This window comes from Stegastes partitus, unplaced genomic scaffold, assembly GCF_000690725.1.
Source record: "Stegastes partitus isolate 25-593 unplaced genomic scaffold, Stegastes_partitus-1.0.2 Scaffold412, whole genome shotgun sequence".
Classification (NCBI taxonomy): domain Eukaryota; kingdom Metazoa; phylum Chordata; class Actinopteri; family Pomacentridae; genus Stegastes; species Stegastes partitus.
Window position 1 is genome coordinate 46,265 of NW_007578143.1, and position 11,742 is coordinate 58,006.

The 11,742-nt window shown below is 39.6% G+C and overlaps 1 protein-coding gene across 1 annotated transcript; it reads left to right on the top strand.

The window, feature by feature from the left end:
• The first annotated feature begins 1,341 nt into the window (after nucleotides 1–1,341).
• On the top strand, nucleotides 1,342–11,007 carry LOC103360019 (nuclear receptor subfamily 4 group A member 2-like). Its single transcript, XM_008285642.1, has 8 exons — nucleotides 1,342–1,425; nucleotides 1,519–1,566; nucleotides 1,747–2,582; nucleotides 5,245–5,374; nucleotides 6,659–6,816; nucleotides 6,899–7,098; nucleotides 8,479–8,657; nucleotides 10,209–11,007. Exons 3-8 carry the CDS (start codon nucleotides 1,752–1,754, stop codon nucleotides 10,463–10,465), a joined length of 1,755 nt encoding a protein of 584 aa, XP_008283864.1. The 5' UTR covers nucleotides 1,342–1,425; nucleotides 1,519–1,566; nucleotides 1,747–1,751; the 3' UTR covers nucleotides 10,466–11,007.
• Nucleotides 11,008–11,742: the final 735 nt, after the last annotated feature.

Here is an 11,742-nt window from a genome sequence, read left to right on the forward strand (position 1 = left end):
GACAGACAGACAGCTAGCTCTGGGCAGCATCTGCACCTTCACCATCGTCACACCATCGTGTGTCTTTGTGTCCCTGAAGACCTACCAGGACCTGAAGAGGTTCTCCATGTTCAACGAATGGCGGCGCGCATGGACACAGCGCCCCCTTCAGGAGACAGAGAGAGTGAACGTTTAGTGTCTCATCCCAGACGTTCATTCTGCAAAACTTACTAATTAAATGATCCTGAAGAAATGCTCTCATCTTGCCTGTACTACTGTGTATGTACAGCAAAATGACAATAAACTTGATTTGATTTGAGTGATTTGGTAACGCTAACAGTTAGCTGCTAACTTAGGAGACCACCACAGATATCCATCCATCCATTATCTATACACTGCTTAATCCTCACTAGGGTCATGGGGGGGCTGGAGTCTATCCCAGCTGACTCAGGGTGAAGGCAGGGGACACCCTGGACTGGTCACCAGTCTATCACAGGGCTACACTTAGAGACAGACAACCAAGCACACTCACACCACCACAGATATGTAATATATAATATATATGATGTGTAATTGAACAAAAATAATATTAGTATATATAAAATAATATATATATATTACATGTAAGAACAAGGACAAGTGTCTCTATCATATATAATTACATCTATCCAATTTTACATAATTATATGGTTATTATATATTATGACTAATTTCAAAGTCTTTATACATGTAAAGATTCTGGATTCAACTTTTTTTTAAAAAGCAGGAAAATACACAGTCTCCTGTAAAATTATAGAAAATGTATTTTAGTTGTGGAAAATTGCTTTTTTTTTTTTGGTTACTTTACAGTGTTTTGAAGGACCAGCTGCCAAAGTATTACTGTTTTGTTTTTTGTTGTTTACAGCTGTTTATTACAATTGGGGAAGGACTGTCAGACAAAGTTCCTGTTTTTGGTCACCATCATATTTTCAGCAGCTGAAACATGCAACCAGATTTCCTTTTGTTCCTGCTCATTTCACTGCGCACAAGTGAAGTCTGCACGACGTCTACAGACTGGGTTTAGCTCAGAGGAAAGTTAAAAAGATGACGTCCAAGCTCCTATCACCCACAAAAAGACAATAAAACACTTCAGATATGAGCTGCAGGAAAGTGGGCCAGCAGCATTATTTCCAAATTGAAGGAGTCGCTCTGTGCGCCCACACACGCTCCGCGCCACCCTCTGGGGCTTGTGCGTAACAGGGTTTGGCACACGGGAGCGCAGCGCGTAAACAAAAGCACATTGTCGGTGTCGGTGGCAGCTCAGTCTGAGAGCCACGAGTGGGTGAAGTGAACAGTCATTTCCTTTGCTCTGTCCACACAGCGAGCGGACTTTTCCTCCAACAGCAGCTGAAACCGCAGACATGGGATTAAATATCACCGAGCTGCTGCGCTGGATGGACGCCTAAGGTACCAAACATTCCGCTTTTATTTTCATAATTTATCAAGAAATCCACAAATTCATGTGTGTGAAGCTTTTTGGTTTTTTTTGTCTCACACCAGGTAGCGTTTAGAGGACGGTACCAGCTTGTGGAGATTAAGAGAATTCAGGTAAATTCCTGTTTTTTGGTGCAAAAATATCTTCCAACAGGTGGAATATCAGGCGACTGGCAACTGAGAGAGAAATTACCAACAGCATGAAAAAAGACTTGAAAACAAAGTTCTCACATTTGCACGTTTTATCACTTTTTTAAAAACTCCACTCTGTGTGATATTTCGTTGGTTTGGCAGTGGCCATGCCGTGCGTCCAGACCCAGTGCGGCTCCTCTCCGCAGGGAGCCAGTCCAGCCTCCCAGAGCGCCGGCGGAGAGCGCAGCTGCGACTTCCTCACGCCGGAGTTTGTCAAGTTCAGCATGGATCTGACCAACAGCGAGATGTCCGCGGCGGCGTCGGGCTCCGGCTTCGGCCCCTTGGCGGACACCTACGGCTCCGGGTACGACGTGAAGCCGCCGTGTCTCTTCCAGATGCCCGTTCAAGCGGAGCTGCCGTGCGTAAAGGTGGAGGACGCTCACGGGTGTCCGCGGTACCAGCCGAGCCAGCATCACCCGCAGGACGAGCTGCTCTCCTCCCCGAGCTCCGTGTACTATTACCGCTCTCCCTCCCCGCACTCCTCCATCACACCCAACTTCCAGACCCCGCCGGGACACATGTGGGAGGACTCCGGCTCTCTGTACAGCTTCCGGCAGGACTACTTGGCGGCTGCGGCGCACAGGAAAAACGCGCTGTCCAGGTTCTCGCTCTTTTCCCTCAAACATGCGCAGCAGGGAGCTCAGAGTTTGTCCGCCTGCCAGGTGAAGTTTGACGGATCCCTCCACGTGTCCATGAACCTGGACGCGGGAGGAGCGCACCAGCCGCTGGACAGCCCGGGTCTGGGGAAGCAGCCCGGGGTCGGGTTCCCTCACCCCCTGCAGCTCGCCCACGGCCACCACTTTGTGGAGTACCAGAGTTCCGGGGCGCCGGGCAGAGGAGCGCTGAGCCCGGAGGGGCTGTGCGCGGTGTGCGGGGACAACGCAGCCTGTCAGCACTACGGAGTCCGGACCTGTGAGGGCTGCAAAGGCTTCTTCAAGGTCTGTTGTCTGTCTGACTGCTGCAGATGTGGAGCATTTTAATCATACAGAGAGTGCAAAAAAATAAAAAATAAAAAATCTGAGTAGACAGCAAAGCAGCAGGAATCACATCAAATATCTGCAAAATAATGCTGTTTTAAGGTAATTTAAATACAGGAGACTGGAGTTTTGTATAAAATTACCATTAAAATAGTTCTAATGTGGACATTATCATCAGGTTTGGTCGGTTTGTTTTTTATGTTTGCAGTCAACAAGTAAATTCAGACATTTTCTGTGATTTACTGGACATCTGTAACAAAACAGGCAACAACAAAAAAAAACAACTATAAAATAATAATAAAAATTCACCATTAAGAAATGCTTATTATAGATAATTTAAACACAACATAATATGATATAATACAATGAAATAACATAATTAAGATAAGATAAGATAAGATATAAGGTTTTAAGTCAGTGAATTGCAGTAAACTGTCGTTTTATGGTCAGATCCACAGATTCCTGATGTGGACTTCATTTACAGGTTTGACTTATTTGTTATAGTTAACATGTAAATCAATACTTTGAATTTTGCTTTTTTTGCTTAAAGATATTTTCTGCAATTTAACAAAACAGTAAAAATCTGTAAAGTAAAAAAAAAAAAAGAAGTTAAAAGCTGTTTTAAAAAATTACTACTTCACAGTTTTTGCACCTTCATCACGGTCAGCAGGAGACGACCGGCTGCCTGCTGAAGTGTCAGGAGTGCAGCAGGGACTTTATCATTCTGTTTCCAATGTGAACATGAATCAATCATTCTGACATTCAACAACTTCACATGTATTATATCCAAACTAATAAAGAAGCCAAACAGTTTCCACACGATTAATAAACTTTCTCTCAGCATGAAGCAGCTCTGTTGGTGCAGCTCGTTGTTCTCGTGTTGAGTCAACATCATTTAGTGATTCAACTTATTTCTGGGCTGTAAAAAAAAAAAAACCTGGCTAAAACTGTACATCATGTTCACATCTAACATCTGGAAAAGATGTTCTAAAGGGTCATTCTGTCCTTTATGTTTGACAGTTCAGCATCAGCATTAAATCTCATCTTATCATTTGCAGATATTTGTTGGTATTAAAAAGAAAAAAATATTCACATTCAGGATGAAACACTTCCAGCTCCTGTATTTTTGCAAATTGTTTTACTGTATTTAAAACTTCTAAAAATATCATAATTTTATAAATATTTGCCATCATTTTCACTGTTTAGTTTTTCTTTCTGTTTGTTTTTTGCTTTTTTGAAGCAATTTTAAAAAAGGTTGTTGCACATGTGTTGGACAAACGTCATTTATGTCCAGTGTCTGTGGCCAACGTAATAATTATATACCATTAAATATGACACTCACATCTTCAATTAGCAGTTTTTAGCAGATATATTTATAGTTTCTTCAACTTCATTTATTAACGGATTTCTTCTGGCACCCTTTTCACAGTTTATTTGTGCAGATTGTTTTTTACAGTGTAGTAAATTAAGTTGATTAATTATGTGGCAATACATGTCTGAAGTAAATGTTTTGTGATTTAAAAAATATATTTAAGGTATTTAAAGAATAAAAAAGGATTCTGAGATTTGTGCACTTGGCACCAAAGTTGATGTAACAATGAATTCTAAGCGGATGAAGCCTGGTGTGGCCACTCTGCCCCACCGTGCAGCTCTAATTTCTACTAACCGCTGATAATTCGACGCCCCGCCGGGACCCTGACCAGCCTCTAAATCGGACATTAAACTCCACGTGCACGTTCTGATCTCTTGATCTCTTGACACGTTTCAAATGTCCTGTATGAAAAATGTCCGGCGACGTGCCGCGAATCAAACCTCCCCCCCCTCCTTCACCTCTCGGAGGGAGATTCCCGAGGGCCACGCTCCGAATTATGAATGACCACGTTGCTGTATTTACCCAGACTGAGCGTCCGTCTGCTGAATGCCTGATTCGGCCTCTGAGGAGCCGGAGCGCCGCTGCTCATTTCCAGAGAACAATTTGAGGCTTTTGTCGCTTTGCTCTTCATAAAAAAACGTCCCCAAAAAAAGGTTGAACCTTCGTCAAGATCAGGTCTTGATGATTTTATGCTGACAAAAAGGTTTTCAGCCACATAGAGAACCGTTTGAGAACAACTCCACACCAACTACTGGTAAACAGAGAGCAGCAGAGAACCAGTGTGGAAGGATATTCAGGTATTGTGTGTATCTTTGGAGTTTTAACACATTTCTGAGACCATTTACAGCTAAAATGAGCCTCAAAAATGAAGCGTTTTCATCGTATTAAACAGACAAGAGGAGGTTCAGAACTGATTTCATTCCACATTAACGTTTGCTCCTGATATGCGCGAACCTGCAGGTGAATTCTAATGTGTGTTTTGTGCATTTAATAGACTTATAACATCTGTATTTTCTGCTCAAATCTGTGCAACATCAGGATGTCTTTACATGCAGAACAACCTTTTGCAATATTGTTGTTTTTGCACATTCAGAGGACTCTGTGCAGGATCCAGAAGAATCAGTTTAACACGAGTTTTTGCATCGTTCCCTTTACCGCTGCAGCACTGCAAATGTCTCCTCTGTGAGATGAATAAAGGATCGTCTCACCTTGCATTGACTAACATCAGATTTTCTTCTCCTCTCCGTGCAGCGTACGGTGCAGAAAAATGCCAAGTATGTGTGTCTGGCCGCCAAAAGCTGCCCGGTGGACAAACGCAGGAGGAACCGATGCCAGTACTGTCGCTTCCAGAAGTGCCTCGCCGTGGGGATGGTCAAGGAAGGTAAACGGACGCAGCGTCGCACCAACCATCTGTCTCTCAGCAGGGATGTTGTGAAAAAAGTTTTCTGATTCCAGCTTCTTGAATGTGAACATGCTCTGGTTTCTTTCACAATGAAACCGGTGAGAAACGACGATGAAGCTGCCGCGCAACAAACTCTGTGTCTTTTAAATGGAGTTAAAATGATAAAATCCAGTGAATCCAAGACGTAAACGAAGGAAACTAGTCGAGAGAATTAAGCTGGAAAGAATCAAAATTGGAGGAAATATCGACATTTTCTGTTTGTTGTCACTGAGGAGCAAAGAAAACAGAAAATATTCAGATTTAAGAAGCTGGGATTTGAAAGTTTGGATGTTTTTTTTCTCTTAAAAAAGGACTCCGGCTGATTATGATGACAGCTGGTGATTAACGTCAACTAATTGATTAATCGATTAATCTTGCAGAACAATCTCCCTCCTCAGTGTTTCTCTCCTGTTTGTCCGTCATGTCCCACATGTGAAAGAAAAAACTGAAATTAAACATATTTGTTAATCAGATGGGTTGTTTCTAAACCTAAAAAAATGACTCAAAGTGATTAATTAAACTACTTGTTAATTGATTTGAGTCATTTTCAAGAAAAAAAAAAGTTTTCTGATTCCAGCTTCTTAAATCATAGTAGTTTTTATTTTTTTTCTCCTCTATGACAAATAAAGTTTCTTTGTGGTGGAAACTCTGACGGATATTTCTCATAATTTTTTAAATTTTCTTTTTTTAGAAGACTCGGCTGCACATCTGGCTTCAACAAAATATCGATCAGTCGCCAAATAATTCTAAAATCAATTGATAACTTTTGTCTCTTTTTGATTCCAGCTTCATTTTTTGTTCACATGTGCACAAAAAAAAAGAGCAACAAACAGGAGAGAAGCAATGAGAAGTACAACGAAGCTGCAAGATTAATTGATGAATTGATTAGTTGTCAGCTACAACAACAATCGCCAATTATATTGATAAGCAATTGTCACTTTTTTAAAGACAAATAAAATCTAAATTCTCAAATTCCAGCTTGTTAAACGTGAATATTATCTGTTTTTTTTGTGGCAACTCTAAACGATATTTCCTCTAATTTGCATTTTTTATTTAAAGACAGAGTTTGTTGACATTCAGGCTCAAATTTTAATCGATTAAATTGATCAAGTTTTCTTTTTGCAACTGTCAGCAAAATGATGCAACATCCCAGAGTCGCTGCTTAAAGGACGACCTGTTCAGTCCTACCTGGGCCGTTTCTCCTCCTTCATGTTTCCCCTGCAGTTGTGAGGACCGACGGTCTGAAGGGTCGGAGAGGTCGCCTCCCGTCCAAACCCAGAGCTCCCCCGGACTCGTCTCCGGCCGGCAGCAGCCTCCTCGGCGCCCTCATCAGGGCCCACGTGGAGTCCAACCCTCCGCCGTCTCGCCTCGACTACTCCAGAGTAAGAAAACGCCACATCATGCACATGACAGAGCTGTAGCTGCGGCTTCGGCCTTCATCTCCAACCTGACCTTTAAACGCAGTTCAAGCAGAGTCCAGAGAGTCCGCCGGCGGACGACGCGCAGCACGTCCGGCAGTTCTACGAGCTGCTGACCAGATCGATGGAGGTGATTCGAGGCTGGACGCAGAAGATCCCCGGATTCACCTCCCTCCCAAAACACGACCAGGACCTGCTCTTCTACTCGGCCTTCCTGGAGCTCTTCGTCCTCAGACTGTCGTACAGGTAAACAACTCAGCTTTCACCAGGTCCAGAGAGATGAACAGCACGAAGGTACACTGTAAAAGAAAACATCCAGGACAACATAGTGAAGATCAAGCAGGCAGGGTGTCGAATAATCAGGTTGAATAATGACTGGATTCTGCAAAAATAGTAAAATAACTGGAAATGTCTGTAAAATAATGATATTTGTAGCTCATTTAAATACAACAAAAGTGTCACTTTATACTCACACATTGTAAAACAACAAAATGCAGTTTTAAGACAGTAAATTACGCCTTATTTAAAATAATTAAATAAATAAAACAAAATGTAAATTTTTTTTAGGTTGAACATAAGTATTGTTTTTTTTCTGTTATTTTACTGGATATTAGTTTTAATTTACCAAAAAATAGAAAATCTATTAAATACCAATTGACAACCGTCATGTAGAATTTTTTAATCCCTAAAATACATCATTTTTCTTTCAAATAACAGCAAATATCTGGAAAATAATGTTCATTTTTTGTTGTTTTTAAAACTGTAATTTCACAGACAAACATCGTTCAGACACAAATGACTATTTCTGATTGATTTTTCACATTATTTACAGTTTGGGCCTTTTTTTTTTTTTTTTTTTTACAGTAAACATGTAAATAATATTTTTCTTCTGGTATTTTACAAAATATTATTTGTAATTCAAAAAGAAATTTGGAATATCTCCACAATGAGAGTTATTTCTTGACATCTTTTAGCCTTTAATATGTACAATTTTCATAAAACAGCAAATATATGGAAAACAATGTTTTTTTGGTGATTTAAATACAGTAAAACTTTGATTTTATGGTCACACATTGTAAAAGAACTAATTAATATTTGCAATAACACAGATTTTTCTGTGATTTTACTGGATATTATTTACAATTTACCAAAACAGGGAAAATCTGGTTCAACAACAACAACAACAATAATAATTTTTCAATCCCTAATATCTCACAAATTCAGAGATTTTCTGCTGATTTAAATGCAGTAAAAAACAAACAAGAAAAAGTATAATTTTATAGTCAAATTCTTGATAAATTATTGACATTAGTTTTATTTTTTTAGAGTTTACATGTAAAGGTGTACTATTTTTTGTGATTTTACTAGTTATGTGTGTAATTTAACAAGAAATTCTGTAAATTAACAGTAAATTGATAAAAGATTTACAGTCAAAATGTTCTTTAGCACTAATAAAAGACTGATTACCAGCTAAAGAAGCTCCAGTAGAAGCATTTTTTTCCCCATTTTGAAATGTGGATGCTAGACCGACTTCTCTGCAGCATCCTCAAGGTGTAACCAGGCAGTTTACACTCAGCTCGTCCTCTCAGCTTCATACTTTTACCTCGAGCTGTCGTAACGTTTCAGGTCGAACCCAGAGGAAGGGAAGCTGATCTTCTGTGACGGCTCGGTGTGGCACCGGCTGCAGTGCCTCCGAGGCTTCGGCGAGTGGATCGACAGCATCGTCGAATTCTCCGCCAATCTGCAGAGGATGAACCTGGACGTCTCCACCTTCTCCTGCATATGCACCCTCGCCCTGGTCACCGGTGAGACATGCAAAAAGCATCTTACACTTGTAATTGGTGAAAGTCATCCCCTGATTAACGCCTGAGCAAAGTTCAAGGCTCTCTGCATTGGAATTTTCCAATTCAAGGTTTGTTTTGGTTAAATATCTAGAAAACGAGTATGCAAAAAATCACTTACCTGTAGTTTATATTAGAAAATGCAGAGAATTATGCAAAGAGATACAGCTTTAAGTGAGAAAACATAACTTTTTCTGTGACATTTAGGGATGGAGACAATGCTGGACACATTGGAGCTAAATGTTATTATAATTGATGTATTTAGCTAAACGTAATAGCCAACAGGCTGAGACAATTAGCAATTTATAATTGGTTGAAATGGTTAGCCTGAAGTAATCAGGTGGAAAAATTAGAAAAAAAAAAAAGTGGGAAAAGGGTTGTGCAAAGGTTAGAATTGTAAGTCAGATGACTGATGTATTTGGATGAACATAATAGCTAACTAGCTGAGACTGTTAGCAATGTTTCAATGGTTAGCTTAAAGTCAATAATTAGCAAAAAGCAGTTGGAAAAAGGGTCGTACAAATGATCGACAATATAAATTGCAAAAAAAAAAATCCTTACATATACTATTTATGTGATAAATGATTGATGTATTTGGCTAAATTAAATAGCTAATTGGCTAAAAGTTTAAAAAAAGTTAAAAGCTAAAAGTTACCAGTTGGAAGCAAAATTGAAAAGATAAACTTTAGGGAAAAAAGTTGTGCAAATGCTTGGAAATGTTTGAAAATAAGAAATCTGTATTATTTTGTCATAAATGGTTGATGTGATAAGCTAGTCAAATTAGCTAACTGGCTGAGACAGCTAGCAAAGGATAAACTGATGAAACGGTTAGCTAAGGGCAACTGGTTGGAACAATTTGATGAAAGTTATTGATAAAATGTTGGAAAAGCAGTTGTGCAAAGGCTTAAAAATGTTATTTAGGGGAAAAAAAATGTAATATACAGTTTATTCAATAAACGGTTAATGTATTTAGCTAAACAATTTCGCTAACGTATAAAATGGTTAGTCAAACGTAACTGGTTGGAATAATTTGCTAAAAGTAATCGATAAATGGTTGGAAATTGGGTTCTACAAAGGTTTGAAATGGTTAGAAGATAAAAAAAAAAAAAATTTATATACAATTTTAAGGGATAAACTGTTGATGAATTTGGCTAAACATAATAGCTAACTAGCTGAGACAGTTAGCAACGGATAAGCGGTAGGATTAGTTAGCTAAAGGTTGGAATAATTAGAAAAAATGAAAGAGAAATGTTTGGCAAAAGAGTTGTGAAGGGCTTAGGAATTGTTAGTCGGAATATAATACATTTTTAGATGTAATTTTTGGGATAAATGATTGACATAATTAGCCTAATGTAAAACAGCTATCACAGATTTGCTACTATTTGAAAATAGCAACCTTTAAATGACTGGAGTATCTCCCCCCTGCAGTATATTTACAGTGTTATTTCCCCACCAGTGATGCCTTTCTTTGTGAAACTCCTCTGATATGTTGAAATGTGGTTTGCTGCCCTGCAGAGCGTCACGGCCTGAAGGAGCCCAAGAAGGTGGAGGACCTGCAGAACAACGTGGTCCGATGCCTGAAGGACGGCGGCTCGACGGACGGAGGCTCCGGCTGCTGGTCCAACCACCTGTCCAGGCTGCTGGAGAAGCTGCCCGAACTGCGCACTCTGTGCATCCAGGGCCTGCAGAGGATTTTCTACCTGAAGCTGGAGGATCTGGTGCCGCCGCCTGCAATCATAGATAAGTTATTCCTCGACACGCTGCCCTTTTAGAGCCGCTCACGGGGACGCTTTTCTGCGGTTTTCTCAGCGGCGGCGCCTCTTTTGCTTCAATCCCAGCATCCCTTTCTGACTATTCGGGCTTTGAGAGAACATTTTTAAAACTAATACTGAGCCGGTAAATCACGTTTTTAAGAAGCAGAAGCAATTCGTTTCAAGAATTGTGGCCACTTAACCTGTAAGCATGCTGATCTCTTTCCCTAGTTTCACTGCGAGACTGAAAAACGTTGATTTTTTTTTTTTTTACATCATTATTATTATTATTATTATTGTTTACATTGTGAGTGGAGCTGCCCGTCAGGCCAAAGTGATGGACTGTGAGCGGAACAAACGATGTGTTCAGCAGGTGAGCAGCCTTATTTTACACTCCTCAGCTTGTATAGATGCGTTTTGATACGAGATGATCCGCCATGTTTAGGTTGTTCCTTCTAACACATATTAGTCACATAGTGGTTCAGACCCTCTCACGGTCTGTTGTGTTCTCACGGTGAGCTGTCATTGTCCATGCTTTAATAAAGAAATGACTGGAAATTAAGTTACTGCTGCTGGACTGGAGCTTCTATAATTATTTTATTTCATTTTTTGGGATTTTTGACAGGAAAAATCCAGAAAAAGTGCCGTTTTTCAAAGCAGATTTGCATTTTTAAAACAATAATTTGACACAAATGCGCATTTAAAGATAATTAGATATTTTACCTCCAACTTAAATATCCATAGACGTGCATTTTAGTTTAATTTGTGCCATTTTTTTATAATTTTGCAAAGCTAATTCTGCATCTTCAAGTCATTTAAAAGCATTTACACATTATTGTTTGTCTTTGCAACACTAAAAAAACCACAATGAACTACCAACTCCTGTTTGTGCGAGGAGTCTTATGCAAATACATGTTTACATGCACATTCATAAGAACATAAATTAGTGCAAGATGCTGAAAATACAATGACATTTATAGAAATGATGCATGCAACTGATAACGTTGCACAAAATGCTGCAGGAATTTCTCTGTTTTCTAAAATAAGCACCAAAAAAACCCACAAATGCTGGCTAACACGAATATTTCCTTCTTTTTTTGTATTTTTATTGGTTATTATGTCAGTTTTTTTATGTTAGAGAAAGGCACAGTTTGGAGAGTAAATATCCAACTCTGTCTTTCTACAAGCACATGTATGTAAAGGTCAAAGGTCGTGCCCAAACCGCTGACAAATCCCTTCCAGAATCTTGCAGGCATGAAGGTCGCGTGTTTTATAGCCGCCGGCCGCCTGACATTTCT

Excerpts from the sequence above, each read along its gene's own strand:
- LOC103360019 (XM_008285642.1), top strand. The coding sequence starts at position 1,752 with ATGCCGTGCGTCCAGACCCAGTGCGGCTCCTCTCCGCAGGGAGCCAGT. Across the intron at positions 2,583-5,244 it reads GCTGCAAAGGCTTCTTCAAG|CGTACGGTGCAGAAAAATGC; the intron begins GTCTGTTGTCTG and ends CTCTCCGTGCAG. Across the intron at positions 8,658-10,208 it reads CACCCTCGCCCTGGTCACCG|AGCGTCACGGCCTGAAGGAG; the intron begins GTGAGACATGCA and ends GCTGCCCTGCAG.